The sequence below is a fragment of the Lepidochelys kempii genome, chromosome 1 (genome assembly GCF_965140285.1).
Source record: "Lepidochelys kempii isolate rLepKem1 chromosome 1, rLepKem1.hap1, whole genome shotgun sequence".
NCBI lineage: Eukaryota > Metazoa > Chordata > Testudines > Cheloniidae > Lepidochelys > Lepidochelys kempii.
Window position 1 is genome coordinate 306,394,389 of NC_136380.1, and position 18,163 is coordinate 306,412,551.

Here is an 18,163-nt window from a genome sequence, read left to right on the forward strand (position 1 = left end):
GGGAGAATTCCCCACCATGTAGACAAATCCTTGGATGGCTTTAGAACCTGGGTAGCAGCACCTTTCGCATCCCATTCCTGACTGCTGGTGCAAGGGCCTTGGCCAAGGAAAACGCGAAAAGGCTGAAGCTCCCTTATTGCCTGACAGTCCCTGGTGGCCCTAATTCATGTTGCTATTCTAATTTAGAATCGGGGGATCACAAAGGTGGCTTCAGGTCACCTTTGTGCACATGAATATCCAAGCTATGTTGAATACTCCATGGCCACACTTAAAGAGTGGCGATTTAATTTAGTGATCAAATTAGGAAAAGGAATAGAAAACGGAACATGTATCAATTGTCAGGTTTGCGATGTAATAAAAGGGATTAACAGGTGCATCAAAACACCCATTATAATATTAAAACTGTAATATGGCTTAACATACAATATCACTGGAATTTCATGCACACACACTGTCCTGCATTAGCTAAAAGACTAAGGGAGATTTAGGTTTGATATTAGGAAAAACTTTGTAACTGTAAGGATAGTTGAGCTCTGGAATAGGCTTCCAACGATGGTTGTGGAACCCCCATCACTGGAGGTTTTTAAGAACACATTGGCCAAACATCTGTCTGGGATGGTCTAGGTTACTTAGTTCTACCTCAGTGCAGGGGGCTGGACTCAATGATCTCTCGAGTCCTCTTTCACCGCCTGTATTTCTATGATTCCATGAATCATGCAGCAATAATATGTTAGCGGTAATAATGTTACGCAAATAATATGAATATACACCATCATATTCAGCCTTAATTCTGACTGAAATAGCATCAAATATCTTCTTAATGAAATTTAGATAACAACATTTAGCAGTTTGCAACACAGGAAAGCTAACAATGCCACATTGCTAATATGTGTTGCAATTGGCTCAGAGCTTCTGCAGGATTTCAGTAATGAGTGTCTCCCTCTTTAGAATAAGAAAAAAATAAGTTGTACTGATGACACTAAAAACTGAGTAATTGTCTGAATTCTTTGGAAAGTAATCTGCTGAATATGAGCTTCCAAGTGCAATACTGTGGCAAAAATGACTAATGCAATCCTTGGAGGCATAAACAAGGGAATTTCGAGTAGGAGTAGAGATGATATTTTACCTCTGCATTTGGAACTGGTGAAACCTATATTGGAATACTGTGTCCAGCTCTGGTGTCCACAATTTAAAAGTGTGTTGATACATTGGAGAAGGGTTCAGAGAAGAGCCACAAGAAAGATTAAAGGATTGGAAAAATTGTGATCGAGTGAAAGAGCTCAATGTACTTAGTTTAACAACGAGAATGCTAAGGGGTGACTTGATTACGGCATTTAAGTACCAATATAGGAAACAAATATTGATAATGGGTTCTTCAGCAGACAAAGGTATAAGATGCTCCAGTGGCTGGAAGTTGATGCTAGACAAATCCAGACAGGAAATAAGGTGAACATTTTTAACAGAGAGGAATTAACTTTTGGAACAATTTACCAAGGGTTGTGGTGAAGTCTCCAATTTACCAAGGGTTGTGGTAAATCAAGATTGGATGTTTTTCTAAGAGATCTTTTCTAGTTCAAACAGGAAATATTTGGGGGAAATTCTGTGGCCTATGTTATACAGGAAGTCAGACTAGATGATCACAGTGGTCCCTTCTGGCCTTGGATTCTATAAATCTAGGCAAGTTCCCAGCTGCACCATTAAGAATAGGCAGGGAACAACTTTACTGAGGATGGAAGGTGTAAATGATCCTCTGCATTTCTTTGTTTTCAAAATTTCCAGCTCAGATACTTGCAACCTAGCATCCTCAGAGCCAGTGCATATCCCAGAATGTTTTCTTCATCTTAGAATTAAAGTCTGAACTAGAAAAATGAGATTCAAAAGAGAACTCTTGAGGAAACAGAAAAAGATGGGAACGGTGCTGGAACATGGTGGGGGGGATTGCCTACTTAGGCATAGAAGATATAGGGTGTCCAGGATCCACCTGTAACCTGATACAGCTTTATTTATGGCAGACATTGAGTTCCCACATGCAGTCATGCACTCCTCCATGTTCTATTTATTTTTCCCTGCGAGAGGTAAAGTCTTTGCATGGGATACAAATATATTCAAGGCTGGCCTTGTAATTTCCCTTAAGTCCTTAAAATGGAACATTTTAAATAGTCCCAGATCCCAGTGCTTATGTACCAGTATGATACACACCTTAGAAATACCTACTCTAAATATATAAACCAGTTTGTATTGCACCATTCCAAAGTTCTTTTTAACATTTCTGTAATATAAAGAGATTCATAAGAGAAAAGGCAAATGCAGTGACTCTTTCCCTGAGAATCGTTTCCACTAGGTAAACCCATCTGCTGTCCCTTACAAGTGGATTTGAACACAAAGAAACTGATTTTTCTTGGGTCCTTGGGGACTGAGGAAAATGGAAATGGCTAGCAAGCTTAGGATGGCCACAGAATTTTGTGTTTCATATCAGCTTAGCAGTCATTAACCTCTCTGATCTCCAGTATCTGTTGGCAGCTTAAATCTGAATCTTTCTATTTGGAAAGGAGGTACATTCTTTAAACATCAGTGATGAAAAATGCACATACATTTTTCACTTCTCTTGTTGTCAGTGAGGTTCACCTAATTTCACTGATGTTAAGTGACTTCACATTACCCTGGAGTAACATCACTGGAGGTTCCTTTTTCAAAGGATTTATATGGCTTAAGACAGGGGTGGGCAAACTGTGGCCTGTGGGTCACATCTGGCCCACCAGCCAATTTAACCCAGCCCTCAAGCTCCTGCTGGGAAGCGGGTTCTGGGGCTTGTCCCGCTCCCAAGCTCCAGCCGGGGAGCAGGGTTGGGAGCCACTCTGTGCGGCTCCCGGAAGCAGCAGCATGTCTCCCCTCCGGCTCCAACATTTAGGGGCAGCCAGGAGCTCTGTGCGCTGCCCCCACCCCAAGCACCGATCCAGCAGCTACCATTGGCCGGGAACTGCGGCCAATTTGAGCTGCAGGGGCGGTGCCTGCAGACAGGGAGGCACCTCCGCATAGGAGCTGGAGGGGGGACATGCCACTGCTTCTAGGAGCTGCTTGAGGTAAGCACCGCCTGGAGCCTGTACCCCTGAGCCCCTCCCATGCCCCAACCCCCTGATCCCCCTCCCACCCTCCAAACCCCTTGATCCCAGCCCGGAGCACCCTCCTTCACTCCAAACTCCTCATTCCCACCCCCACCCCAGAGCCTGCACCTTCAGCTAGAGCCCTCACCCCCACCCCCCACCCCAAGCCCCTGCCCCAGCCTGGAGCCCCCTCCTCCACCCAGAACTCATTTCTGGCCCCACCCAAGAGCCCACACCCCCAGCCAGAGCCCTCACCCCCACCCCCCCCAACCCCAATTTCGTGAGAATTCATGGCCTGCCATACAATTTCCATACCCAGATGCGACCCTCGGGCCAAAAAGTTTGCCCACCCCTGGCTTAAGGTGTCTCTTAAAACAGTGTGCATTGCTGGAAGGCTTTTTCTCGGTTAATAGTTATTCTTGGCACTGGGCACCTTCTCCATTTTTGTTGTGTTTCAGTGACAATTCCACTTTCCTCTTACACCCGCCACCAGCCCAATGGTGCCTGAGGCACGGGTGAAAATTTTTTTTGCTGAGTCTGGCAAACTGGTTCAGACACAAACACACACAGTGAGGGAAGTTTGACAGTCTTCGTATACTTGGGCTGACATGGGGTCTGTGAGAAGGAACAGGCTGGGCAAGCAGAGATTTTTCAATGTTCTTATTAGTAGGAGAGAGAGAGAAAGAGCAGGTGAGGAGTCAGTGTCAACACCAGGAGATGAAATCAGGACAGGGAACAAAGAAAGCCATATAAATAATGATGATAATAACTAATGACATCAAAACTGAATTGGCAAGTCCTGAGCTGGGAATCTTGTTCTAAAGATCTGTTCTATTGGATCATATCACTGTTATCCTCATCTTCCTTCCCCACTGCCCTTCTATGCTTTGTACTGCTCATCTCTTGAATCAGAGATGGTCAAAAATTTAAAATTTCAACAAAGTATTTGCGATATTTTTTAATGTTTTGCAGAAAAATGTTATTTTTCAACAAGCTGGTAGGGTGGTTGAAATTCTTCTGCATTTTTCAACCATCTCTCTCTTAAATTAGGTTGCAAGGACTGTTTCTGCTACCTAGCACCATAGAGTTCTGTCACTGACAGGGCCTTTTGACGCTGCTGAACTACATATAAAACATAAGGTTTTTCCTTTTCTAAAAATAGTTGTATCTCCAGTTTCTTGCAGGCATCATTGAATAAGTGGGGCTGCAGGAGGGATTTGAGTGGGAAAGGGTAGTGTCATTTAGGACTAGCTCAGAGAGAGTCCTCCTCTTGAAGACCCACTTCTCCTGTGACACCTGTAAGAAATTAGCCATCCAATAATGGCAGGAAGCGAGCCAACAGAGGATCATCTATGTAACTAACTAGAAAATAGAAGTCTGGTCTACACAGCGTTGCCCCAATTTTTACAAGCCAGGTTTAAATCAATTTAAGATTGTCCACACCAATATAACTAAACCAATTTACAAAATGATTTTACTTTAAGTATTTCCAGTTTTGTGTGTTGACAAGTCCTTAGCAAGATATGGCCAGTCATCACCTGAATACCCCTTCCACCTTCTCTTTTCTGATTGTCTTTTTAATTTGTCTTCAGAGTAGAGACAATGCCTCCCTGTATGTTTGTGCACCACCTAATATGTTGTAGAAATAAACAATACAAATAAATTAATATGACACACAAGAAATTCATGTATTCTGCATGTATCATGTATATTACAGAAAAGTTATTCCAGAAACATTCTGGAGAGATTTTAAACAATTTAGTGCAACTTTTTAAAAAAATGTCTTCACCCATAAAGCTGGACTTCTTAATTAGCATCCGTCCAATTCTACAGGCATCAGAGGGAGTCGTGATAAGTTGCAAGATTACCTAAAATAACTTTTCTGTGCCTGTAAAGATCACAACTTCAAAGTCCAGTATCTTGGAACTTACTAAGGCTAGTGCTGTACATCTTGCTGGGAAGCTGAAATCTCCCTTATTCCAGTGGTATAAAGCTCTTATATTGTAGCTTACATGTTTGTAAGACTTTACTGTCACTGGTGCAGGACTGAATATTGCCTGTTATGGGACTCGGGTGTAATTTTACAGGGAAATTGCACATTTGGGAGAAAGGAAGAAACATTTCTCAGGATGTTTGTTTGGGGGTTTGTTATTTTGGGGTGGGGGGGAGTTATAAGAAGATAGCTGTTTGAAGCTGCTCAGCCATTTGGAATTTTAGAAGTAGTCTCAATAGAGGAGGATTAGTGGTCAGAGGACAACTGATGCAATCAAATAAATTATATATATTCATTCATGGTAATGAAGTAGCAAGAGTCTGTACTTGACTTCGTGATTACACTATCTCTGTACATAGAAATGAAGTTAATCATGAACTGACAGCCCTTTGGGAAAGGTGCCCTCTTTACCTTTGAGTTCGTACAGCACTTAACAGAAAGGGGCCCTGATTCTGATGAAGTCCACAGGCATTACAACAGTACAAATAATAATTTGCATTTTAGCCTCACAAATGCTGATTAAGAGACATACTTCCATATGTATACATGGTGAATTACACATTGCTAGACAAAATGTGGCTTCATTAAATAACAATGCAAACCCAGACCAAGCTGGGAAAGGCACACTGTTTCAACGCTGGATTGCCACTTTCACTTGCTGATTTTAGTAGTATTATTGTTTACATTTATGTTGTGGTAGCATTAAAGGCCAACCAGTTCAGGGTCCCATTGTCCTAATCGCTGTAGAGAAAATGACAGTCCCTGCCCCAAACCGCTTACAATCTAAAAGACAAAACATAACATGAGATAACAGCTTGGTCAGGGTGCAGGTGGGGAGTCAAGAGTAAGAAAAACAGTAGGATGGCTGTTGAGTTGTTATAGGTGGGGCTGGTAGCACCATCTGTTGTTAAGATTGCCTGACAGCTCCCATTATGACACACTTTTTTAGTGGCTCATAATTTGGCCAAACTGTGACTGTTTTGTCTGAAATTTTCCATGCCAGTTGTCTGCCTTAGGCCAAATTTTGTTGGAAAGTTTCAGCCAAAATGTTACAGCCATTTTTGAGAACAAGGCTAAAGAATAATACATGGTTTTTCAATGTGTTGAAAAAAAGTTCTAGCTACCTTTTCTTTGAGAATATCTAGTGTCCATGCTGTGGAGCAAGGTCTTGAAATTTGGCATGGGATATGGCCTTTGTGTCATGGATGTGCCTTTTGCTTTGCCTGTGAAAGTCTTCCAAAATTTGGCCAAATTATAAGCCTCTGAAAAAATCAGTTCACACATGCTCAGTGGAGACTTATTAGAATTTAGAGGCTAAAATCTCCAGAGATTCTGTCTTCAATGGGCATGCTAGAGCCTCTCACAGTTCATAGTGCTGAGCAGACTGTGCATGTACCATCCCTACATAGTAACTGAGAGATGTTCTATATCCCTGGGCTAGATGGATGCACTCAGATTTTCCCTGAATTTGGCTGCTTCAGGCTCGGGCTGGGCACCAGTACTGAGAGCAGGGAGCCTGTCTCTCCTGTGCTGTCGATGGTCCCCTTGCTGGCAACCAGGCACCATGGAAGAGTAACACCCTGACTGGGAGAAGGGAAAGGAGTAAATTGGGACAAGGAGCCTGGTGAGGCTAGTACTGAAATGGGTGTGGGAAGAGAGCTGTGACTGGAAGTTGGGAGTGGGACTAGTTGGATAAGGAGATTGGGGCTGAGACCCAGAGGGGATGAAAAGAAAGATGGGACTGGTAGGGCAAATGGACTGGAACTGGGAGCCACAAGAGGGGAGGGGAAGCTGGAATAAACTGGGCAAGGAGAATGGGACTGTGAGTCAGGGAGAGAGACTGGGACATGGTGAGGGAAAGGGGAGGTGAGATTGAGAGCCAGTTGGAACACCAAGATGAGATGAAACGCTAGGGGGAGGAAGAAGACTGGACAAGAATATTAGGACTAGCAACAAGTGGGTTGGGATGGGGAGAGTGAGAGACATCAGACAGATCTGATGACGAGCTGGGGTGTGGAGGGAGAACTGGGACTTGTGGAGTAAAGAGACTGCAGCATGTCACTAAAACAAAACTTTTCACAAGAGGCCACTAACATAACATGTATAACATAACATAAGAACGGCCATACTGGGTCAGACCAAAGGTCCATCTAGCCCCGTATCCTGTCTTCCGACTGTGGCCAATGCCAGGTACCCCAGAGGGAATGAATAGAACATGTAATCATCAAGTGATCCATCCCCTGTCACCCATTCCTAGCCTCTGGCAAACAGAAGTTAGGGCCACCATCTCTGCCCATCATGGCTAATAGCCATTGAATCAAGATAATGCTTTGTAGTTAATGCAGACATGCTCCTTCCTGCTAAAAGGTGGAATCTTTGCTTTGAAATATGCAGTAACATCATTTTAAGGGAACAGGTAAGAAACATTTCTGATTTCTCTGCAGCCCTGAGCCATCCCATCTCTCATGACTGATGAGTTTGGATTCAACTTTTCATTCCACTCTCTGTGCAGCCATTGATTCCTTTGACTCCTCTCCCACACCAAAATATCCATCCCATTAAATGTTTGCTTCCAAAGCAGTCCACCTGCTGCTCTCATATGTGCAGTTGAAAGTCTCTAGGTAAAATCCAGGTATAACACAGACTTCCTCCACTGCAAATTCATCCTCCCCTCCTTCAGTACTGTTGTCTACATCAAAAACAGCACTACTTCTCCTCCTGGAATTACCCACTTATTCACTTTTTCCCGTTTTTTACTCCCCTTTCTTCATCTGCCCAGATCCTACCCGATTTTTTCAAGCAGAAGGTTTATAAGATCTATGATGGCTTCCCTGCAATAGCTTCCCCACCCCCGCTTCTTTTCCTTCCCCTCTGATCCCTCCTCTTCCTTTCCTTCTTTCCCCTTGCTGACTCTGACATCACTTTTGTTTCCTCTGCACCTGTCCCCTCAACCGCATCCCTTTGGGGTTATTGACCCACCACCCGAACTCTCACTTACTCTCGCCCTCAATCTTTTCCTCTCTTCTGCCTCCTATTTGCTCTGCATACAAGCATGGCCTATTATCCTCCATTCTCAAAATCAGCCCATGAAAGTGACTGTGCAAGGATTATGCCCCCTACACCCATTTCACCTTGGTCTCTGACTTGCCCCTTAGTGAGTGCCTGTTCAGCTCTTTCCACTCCCTCTGGCCTGCGGTGGATTCTGCAATCCTTGTCCTTCCAGACCAAAGCCAGGGTAGGTGTCTGCATTCCCAGCCCCTTTTTAATGAGACAAGCACCTCTGGGTGTGGGGCAGGGCACTGGCTTGATTGTCTTTTCGAAGGCAGATGACCAGTGTGACACACAACAGCTGTTTCTTCAAAAACAAGATACTTAAATAGTAGAGTAAAAGCACAGAGTAAACAGGAGATTTACAGACAAAACAAAGTTAATCACATATCTCTCTTGTCTAGGACTGATCTTTGCTATAAGCTTACCAGGCAGGCTGTCCACCTTCAGTTACCTCAGAAAGAGTATGTTTCTAGTCCATCATGCTGGGCTCCCTTGTCATGCACCTCTGGCTTATGTTTATCAACCTTTTGTCATCAACTTGTCCTCCTGGTGAATGCATTTCCCTAATCCCACCAAAACCAGTCTGCTCACCACTCCAAGGTTTCGATATAGACCATCAAATAGCTCCATGTATTATAGCCGTTCTTAAACCAAGACTTTATTGCTTTCTCTATCTGTGAGGATGTTCTCAGAGTGCAGACAACCACCATGCAACATACATATTCAGGTGTGGGATATAGAAATTATATTTTGGTATCAGATCATAATAGTCCATTAAAACAGGAACATCTATCATCTGAGAGTCACAGTAACTTCTCCATCTCTCTCTACCATCCCATAGTAGCATGGCCTTACCAAATTCACAATCCATTTTTATAAATTTCACAGTCATAGCATTTAAAAAACCTTGAATTTCACGGTTTCAGATATTTAAATCTTAAATTACACGGGGTTGTAACAAAGCATGAATATGTATTTTAAAATGGTAAAATATAAACATGTAAAGCCTTTGAGTCAATGTTTCTCAAACTGGGGTTCCGACGCTAAAGGAGGTCAGAAGGCTATTGTAAAGGTGTCATGGTATTGCCACCTTACTTCCATGCTTCCTTCAGAACTGGACGGCCGGAGAGCGGTGGCTGCTGGCTAGGCGCCCAGCTCTGAAGGCAGCGCTGCCATCAGCAGCAGCACAGAAGTGAGAATGGCATATTATGGTGCCCAACTCTGAAGGCAGCACAGAAGTAAGGGTGGTAATACCACAACCCTCTAAAATAGCCTTGCCGACGCTGTTTTGGGTTGGGACCACCAGTTTGAGAAACACTGCCTATAGTATAGGGTAAAAGTACACAAAAGATCAGATTTCACAAGGGAGACTAGATTTCATGGTCTGTGATGCGTTTTTCATGGCCATGAATTTGGTAGGGCCCTATATATTAGCAATAGCAGTAGTATAACTCGTCTGAAAATTTCAAAGTTTTTGAAATTGTGTCAAAGAACATGGAGGAAATTGTGCAGAAATGTTTGCAATTTTTCTCTTCCCTTCGCTGATAGCTCTAATTATTCCTTGTTTCTGGTAATACCCACAACATGCTAGGTGCTCTGCAAACAGAAAGGCAAGATTAAATGGTCCATTTGCAACTGCTGCATTAACTTCATCTCCTCTAATGTACTTCTGCATCCCCTCCAATCTGGCTTCCACCCTCTACATTCTTCTGTGAATACATTTACCAGATGCTCAGACTACCTCTTCCTCCCCAAGCCTCAGGGCCTTCACTGCATCCTTTCTGCTGCCTTCTTTACTGTTGATCATTCCTTTCCTCTTGATACCTTATCCTTCCTTTGTTTCATAGCCATGTTCTCTCATGGTTCTCCTCTTGCCTCCCTTGCTGCTCTTTCAGTGACTTCTCTGGAAGCTCCTCATCCTCCTTTTTCTGCAGGTTTCTCTTTTAGTATGTTCCTCTTCTCCCTGCACCTTATCTCTTGCCTACCTTCTCTGCTCACCTGGTTTCTACAATCCTCTACATATGGATGATTCAGAAGTCTATATCTCAATGCTTGCTCTGTGCCATTCCATCCAGTCCCACACATCTGCCTCTCCGATATATTGCCTTGGAGGGCCTACTGCCAGCTCAACATGACGAAAACAGAGCTCAATAATTTATCTCCTACACCCTTCACTTTTCTGCCTTTTTCCTTGCTTTCTATCTCTCAGGCTTGCAATCTTGGTGTCGCCTCTAATTCCCTTCTCGCCACACATCCAGTCTGTCCTAAATCTGGTGGTTTCTTTTAATATAATCTTAAAAGGTCTCCCTTTCTTTCTATCCTGATGGCTAATGCGCTTCTGAAGCCATTGTTATTTCCTTCTTCCTTCATGATACCCAAATAATTCACTTCTAATCCATCCAACACTGAAGCCAACATTATCTTTGCCTTTGAATCTGACCATGTCATCCCACTCTTTAAATCAGCCCTGGCATTGCCTGTTTTATCAAGTTTAAAGTTCTCATCCTAGCCTTCAGGAGCCTGCCTATTTCCACTGCAGTCTAGAACTGGAATCTTGTCTCCCATTGGTGTTCAGTGTTCTCCCTCACACACATCGCTGGGCCGTGATGACACCTTCATTTCCTTCTGCCACTCCCATCTTCATACCTTTTTCTACGCCGCTCCTTAGGTATGGAATACACTCCCTGTATCCATGTGCTAGCTCCCCCCGCCACGCGCACACATACAAGTACATTTTTATTAAAGTATTTCTAAAGATTCCCTTCTTCTACAACACCCACAAATAATCTAATATTTTCCAATTTTTTCTAAGAGGGTCGGGGGGTTAAGAGGTTTCTCCAAGATATCTCCCTCCTCTAGATCTCCAAGTGGATCTTGTCTGTCTGTGTTCAAGACTGTAAACTTTCTGTGGAGAGCACTTTCTTGATAACTGAATCGTACAGGGCTGAGCAGACTGTTGGCACTTGCAGAAGAAGAAACATTTATGCATACTCGTAACTCACCCTTTCAGGCAGTGCAGTGTTATGTGCTGCTCAGCATCCTAGAAGTAGCACATTGGTTGTTTATTCCTTTGCTTTCATCTTGAGCAGACAAGTCATTGGGGAATCAAAAGCAGGTCTCAAAGAAGAACAAGTCATTGTTTAAGAACAAGCTCAACTTTGTAATCCTGATCTAAGTTTCATTAAGGCATTATAACTGAAGCTTGGAGAGAAAGGTAGGTCAGAGTTCCCCTTTTCCCCAGTGCTAAAAACACTGGGTTAATGCAGTTTCAGAAGACCAAGAAGCAGGTTGTGGAAAGTTTTTTGCCTTCTTCCTTGAAGGTGAACCCAGGTCCTGGCATAGAGCCATTTTGCTCTACAGCAAAGAAGAAAGAGTAAGTTACTTGAGGTTGGCTATGTAAAGAAAGGAAAAGACTATCTGTCGTTCCTTTCATGGTAAAGCAGGCTGGGAAAGGAGAGGAGTCTGGGTCCTTTAAAATACAGATTATATATTTCCCTCTCTTTCTCCCAGTTGCTGGCAGGTAGCACCAAGGGAGAAGGAGTCATGTGCTGGTCTGAGAGTCACCCAGCAGGTGAAACCCATGGGGAACGTAGATAGAGGCTCAGAGAAGCTCATCCATTTGGACAGATTTGAGGCTTTAACTACTGCTGTATCATAGACATTCTTGGGATTTCTGTCACTTTTTATTTTGGGGAACTTGTCTGTGTGTTAGACATTGGTATGTCCCATGTTGCAATAAACAATTTGGCCTACATTTCTGAAGTGATTTTGGGTGCCCAGCTTGAATGATGAACACCCGTCCTCTGGAAATCAGGTTGCTTTCAGGTGTTTCATGTTGGGCACCCAAAAATTGAGGCACCCAAAATCACTGTCCATCTCTGTCCTCCTTTATCTCACCATGGAAGTAGAACATCCTGACACTGATGCAAACTTTACAACATTCATATCCGTAATAATACACTGATTGTAAGGAAATAGTTTTATAAAGACCTTGTGTATGAGATTAAAATTATTGCCCATTTCTTTGGAGAGAGGCTAGATTCTTTAATATGCAAACTAGATACCATTAACTTAGGTTTGAACTTAGGTTTGAACAAAGACAGGGAATGGCTCGCTCATTACACTAATTGAATCTACTTCCCCATGTTAAATAAGCTCACACCTTTGTGTCAACTGTCTGAAATGGGCCATCTTGATTATCACTTAAAAAGTTTTTTTTTCCCCTGCTGATAATAGCTCCTCTTAATTAATTAGCCTGGGGTACTTCCATCTTTTTATATTTTTATGTTTTTATGTTCTCTGTATGTATAAATATCTTCTTACTATATGTTCCATTCTATGCATCTGATGAAGTGGGCTGTAGCCCACAAAAGCTTATGTTCAAATAAATTTGTTTGTCTCTAAGGTGCCACAAGTACTCCTGTTCTTTTTGCCGATACAGACTAACACGGCTGCTACTCTGAAAGCTAGATTTTTTAAGCACCTCATTACTTTATCACATCATTTCTTGTATTATAAATACTTTAATTCAAAAGCTGTTGTAATTAGACCATCCTGTCTGTTGTGTGAGGGTTTTTTAAATTTCTCTTTCCCTTTGATAAGAGAAACATCTCATTTTGAAATTCTCTGTGGTCCCCAGTACAGCTGAAGAGCACAACATTAACCATCTGGTGGCATATTTTAGTGTTTGGGATAATTCAATAATTATCTTCAAGTGCAGTTGGTGATGTTACATATTTGATGAAACACTTAGGAATAAGAGTATTTTAGAGAAATAGAGCTTTCAGTGTGCATTGAGGAATTGCAAGCAGCTACTGTGTTTATTTTTACAGCTGAAATAATTGTGTTCTGCCTTTCTATTGCAGTATCTACTAGAAATGAAAAGCTTAATACTGCCCCCTGAACATATTCTGAAGAGAGGGGACAGTGAAGCAATAGCATATGCGTTCTTTCACCTTCAGCACTGGAAAAGGGTAGAGGGGGCACTGAATCTCTTACATTGTACGTGGGAAGGCAGTAAGTAATTCTCTTTCTCAGAAACATTTTACAGGAATTGAAAGATATAACCACATATTTCCATGGAGTATTATGAGTAAATAATTATTTATATGGTACAGCACCTTCCATCTAAGGAGCTCATAGTACTTCAAACCATTAACGAATTAAGCTTCACAGTACCTCTGTGTGGTAGCTATGTATTCTTGTTTCATTCTGTAGATAGGTCAAGTTGCCTTTCTTCAGGTCATGCAGAGAAATTATTGGCAAAGTTGGCAGGAGAACACAGGAGTCCTGATTCCCAGCCTCCTGCTCACACCAGTAAACCACGCCCTTTGTGGAAAATTAAATGTTAACAAACCCTGCCAATGGCCTCTAATGAATTTTGGACCCCCGAATTGTGTGCTAGTTACAAAGCCAAATATTGTCTAGAAAAGATACCAGTAACAATGAGGAGACTTTTATGATAAGTTTGTATGAGCAATAATAGAATAGTGTTGTTGAACCGAACTGCGTAGGGCCATGTTCCCAGGAGCAGTCGGGTGTAGTGCCCGTGTGATCTGGTGATCCCCAGCTGGCATAATGTCAGAGGAACCCTGAAGTCTGCTGAACTCGGTGAGTTTTGGGAGCATAAGGAATGTGGGATCATGCCCCATGGAACTATGTCTCCAAATTCTGGGCCAGGATTAAGCCACTGTAGTATCCCCCCAGGGACTGCATTATGGTGACTAATCTGGAGTTTAGTTCTATCTTTACCACTGTCAGTTTGCAAATACAAACTTCCTTCATTTAACTAAGGGGAGAAAGCAAAGCCTTGTGCTTAAAGCACAGCACCGAAGACTCAGGAGATCTGGGTTCTACTTGCTGTGTGACACTGAGAAAAATCACTTCTCTTCTGTAGCTAATTTTTCTCATCTGTCAAATGGGGATGATAATTCTTCTTCGAGTGCTTGTTCATGTCCATCCCACATTAGGCGCTCGCGTGCCGCACGCACGAGCGTCGGAAACTTTTTCCCTTAGCGGCGGCCAGCGGGGCCCCCGAATGGTGCCACTGTGCTGTGCATATATACCCCCACCGGCCCGACCCCCTCCGTGCCTTCTTACCGTCCGTGGAGGCATTGGAACAACCCCTCTCTCTCTCTCTCTCTCTCTCTCTCTCTCTCTCTCTCTCTCTCTCTCTCTCTCTCGTGGAGGAGCAGTCCCTTAGCCTTTAGAGTAGCTGTTATCAGTTCGTTTACATACAGATTGTGGACACTTAAGTCATTAGGTGCTTGGAGGCCTCCAGCACCTGCCCTGGGCCGCGGGGCATGCCTCAGGCCCACAGCTTCAAGGCTTGCGCCATGTGCCGCAAACCTATGCCAGTTAGTGACCTCCACGACTTGTATCTATGTTACCTGGGGGACAGACATCAAACTGAATGGTGTAGGATTTGCAAGGCGTTCAAGCCAAGGACAAGGAAAGAAAGAGACTTTCACCTAAAGCAGCTGTTGATGGAGGCCGCATTGCAGCCTCCAGGCCCGGAGCCCGACGCTGGCTCAGGCTTCCTCAGTGCATAGTGCCCCGGAGCCATCGAGAGACCAGCATCGGCTAAGCACCGTAAACTGTTGGCCCCGGAGCGCCCGGCTAGGCCCCGGCACCACTCGTCCTCCCCGGTGCAGCCCCCGGCGCAGCCTAAAGGAAGGCGCGGTCGTTCCCCGCACAGGAGGCCGGCCCCTCCCAAGGCCCCGAGCGCCGATAAAAGCGGGAAGGTCCCGGTACCGGCGCTGACACGGGCGGTCCCGGCAGCACAAGCTCCACCGGGCCCAGACCTAAGTGAGCTCAGTGCGGACGATGGGCTCGAGGGCATAACTGATCAGCCCTCTACGCCTGGCACCTGTGAGGCTGCAAAGGACCTCATCGAGCTGTCGGTGGTGAGCCCCCTCCCGTATGGGGAGAACCCTCCGGCACCCATGCCTCGGGGGCCATCGAGGGGTAAGCTGGCAACAGTGTGCTGCTCGAGGACACCGTCCCGGCACCGCTCCCGGAGTTGGTCCCGGTAGAGCTCCGACTCTGCGGACTCACACTTGCCAGCGGCCCAGAAGGAGGTTGCAGCACCAGCAGTGGGTCAAGGCGAAGAAGCACCGGAAAGAGCATGCCGCTCTCCAGCACCACCCAGAGACCGGCATTGAGAGGAGCTGAGACGGCCCTCGCCAGAGGACTCCCACAGATGGTCCCAGTCCAGGGAACCCTGGTCCCGGTCCAGATCTCAGTCCCGGTCCCTGGGATACCGGTACTGCTCCTGCTCAGCCAGGAGCTGCTTGTTCTCCCACTGGCATAGATCGTTGGCACCACCATGGCCTTTGTGATTGGCGTCGCCGCAGTCCAGCTCCGACTCCGGCCGCTATAGCTACCTGCACTGGCCCCAATGGGGGCCGTCAGGCCATTGGCCCTTCTGGACCCCCTGGGCCTATCAGGAGCGCCAAGGGGCCCTGTCCAGGGCAAGTTACTCAGTGCAGCGATCCCAGTCCCCGTACCGACGCCCGATGGTGCCAGAGGCAACAGTATCCACACCTCCAGAATCCCCCCAGCATAGACCAGAGAGACCAGCAGCAAGCCCGGTGCCATCCCATGGACTCCCGCTCTGGCTTGAGCCGGAGGCCCCTCCCACGGGAGATGGGGAGTAGGAGGACCAACCAGAGGGGGTCGAGCAGCAGCTAACCTCCTCATCTTCCCCCGATGAGGTGGTGGCGGGTACAGAGGTGTCCGGCCCTCTGCTGATAGACCATAGAGCCCACCAGAAATTGCTGTGCAGGGTCACTCAAAACTTGGGGTTGCAGGCCGAGCAAACAGTTGAGCAGGAGGACCCCATGGTGGACATTTTGAGCCCCGAAGGTCCATCCAGAATAGCGCTCCCGCTCGTTAAAACCATTCAGTCCAACTATATAAGACTATATGGCAGACCCCGGCCTCCAGCACTCCAACAGCTGAAGGAGTGGAGCGTAAATACTTTGCCCCATCTAAGGGCTGTGAGTTCCTGTTCTGCTACCCGAGTCCAGGCTCCCTAGTGGTCTCAGCAGTAAACGAAAGGGAGCGCCATGGACAGCAGGCCCTGGCCCCTAAGGCTAAGGAGGCGAAACGTCTGGACCTTTTTGGCAGAAAGGTGTACTCATCTGGGGGCCTTCAGTTGAGGATTGCGAACCAGCAGGCCATCCTCAACAGGCACAATTTCAACTCCTGGGAGGCGGTGCGGAAGTTTAAGGACAACCTCCCGCAAGGTTCCCAACAGGAGTTCACGGCCCTGGTGAACGAGGGCAAGGCAGTAGCCAAGACCTCTCTCCAGGCCTCCCTGGATTCAGCAGACATGGTGGCTAGAACAGTCATGTCAGGAGTGGTCATGAAGCACTCGGCATGGCTCCAGGAGTCAGGCCTGCCATCCGAGGTCCAGAATACACTCCAGGACCTCCCGTTCGAACGGTCCGGGCTCTTCTTGGACCAGACAGACATGAGGCTGCCTAGCCTCAAGGATTTGCAAGCTATGCACACCCCGGCGACCCAGAGGAAGCCCTTTAAGCCTCAGCCTCCCCCTCAATGCCAGTACCAGCCTCGTCATAGGCATGAGCCTTACCGTAGGCACGGCAGGGATAACAGGTGACGGCGCAACAACAATAATAACAATAATGTGCCGGGCCACAATCAAGGCCAACACAAACCCCAGCCGGGCACTAAGCCAGGCTTTTGAAGGTGCGCTCGAGGACAGAGTACTAGACCAGTCACCGTATCCATCCCTTTGTTTCCTGAACCACCTGCCCCGTTTCTCCCGTGTGTGGTCCACCATTACGTCAGACTGTTGGGTCTTACGCACGGTGTGGAACGGGTACTACCCCCCTCCCTATCCCTCTTCAGGGACCCCTCTCACGAGCATCTCTTAGAGAAGGAAGTTCGCTCACTGCTAACGGCGGGGAGCGGTAGAGGCGGTGCCGCACAGCCTAAGGGGAAAGAGGTTCTACTCCCGGTACTTCCTCATCCCCAAGTTCAAAGGGGGCCTTCGCTCCATCCTAGACCGGCGCTTGCTCAACAAATTCCTGGTCAAGGCCCAGTTCCTCATGGTCTCTCTGGGCACTATCATCCCTTCCCTGGATCCGGGGGACTGGTACGCCGCCCTTGAAATGAAGGACGCGTACTTTCATATCGCCATCCACCCAGCACATCTGCGGTTCCTGCGCTTCACCGTGGGCCGAGAACATTACCAGTTTGCGGTTCTTCCGTTGGGTCTAGCCGCGGCCCCAAGGGTGTTCACGAAGTGCATGGCGGTGGTGGTGGCTTTCTTACGGAGGCAGAGAATCCGAGTGTACCCGTACCTCGACGACTGGCTCCTGGTGGGCCAAGACGGAAGTGCAGGGCCATATGAAGGTGGCCCTGAGATTGTTCTGCGAGCTGGGGCTCCTGGTCAACGTCCACAAGTCCACACTTGTACCCACACAGAGAGTGGAATTCATAGGGGCGGTCCTGGATGCGGTACAAGCCTTCCAGTATCCCAATTCTGGGCTATCCAGCAAGCGGTGGCCTCCCTGCACCAGTTTCCAATGACAACGGCTAGGTGCTGCCTGCAGCTGCTGGGCCACATGGCAGCACGCATGCACGTGGTCAGGCATGCCAGACTGAGGCTCAGGACTCTGCAGGCGTGGCTCGCTCGGGTGTACCGCCCAGGCAGGGACCCCCTGGGCTTGGTAGTGACAGCCCCAAGGGACATGCTGGACTCCCTGCTGTGGTGTCAGTCCCAGCCTGTGGTTTGCGAAGGCATCCCCTTTGCCGCCTCACAACCGGACCTGACGCTGGTGACAGACGCGTCAGACCACGGATGGGGGGCTCACCTGGGGGACCTCATGATGCAGGGGTTGTGGTCCGGAGCAGAGTGGTTGCTCTTTATCAATGTGAAGGAGTTCAGGGCGGTTCGTCTCACCTGCCAGACCTTTCACGCCCCTCTGAGTGGTCACAGCGTGACAGTTCTGACAGACAACACTACTGCCATGTTTTATATAAGCAA

At 46.5% G+C, this 18,163-nt stretch overlaps 1 protein-coding gene across 6 annotated transcripts in view; it reads left to right on the forward strand.

Annotated features, from left to right (window-relative positions):
* ST7 (suppression of tumorigenicity 7) overlaps nt 1–18,163 on the forward strand; it is a 233,057-nt gene that overhangs the window by 190,398 nt on the left and 24,496 nt on the right. For 5 of the 6 annotated variants that reach the window (XM_073328161.2, XM_073328160.1, XM_073328158.2 and 2 more), the window contains one exon: nt 13,011–13,161. In XM_073328161.2, the coding sequence (XP_073184262.1) occupies nt 13,011–13,161 (151 nt within the window). The remainder of the gene's footprint in view (nt 1–13,010; nt 13,162–18,163) is intronic. The other variant, XM_073328156.2, reaches the window with a different exon arrangement.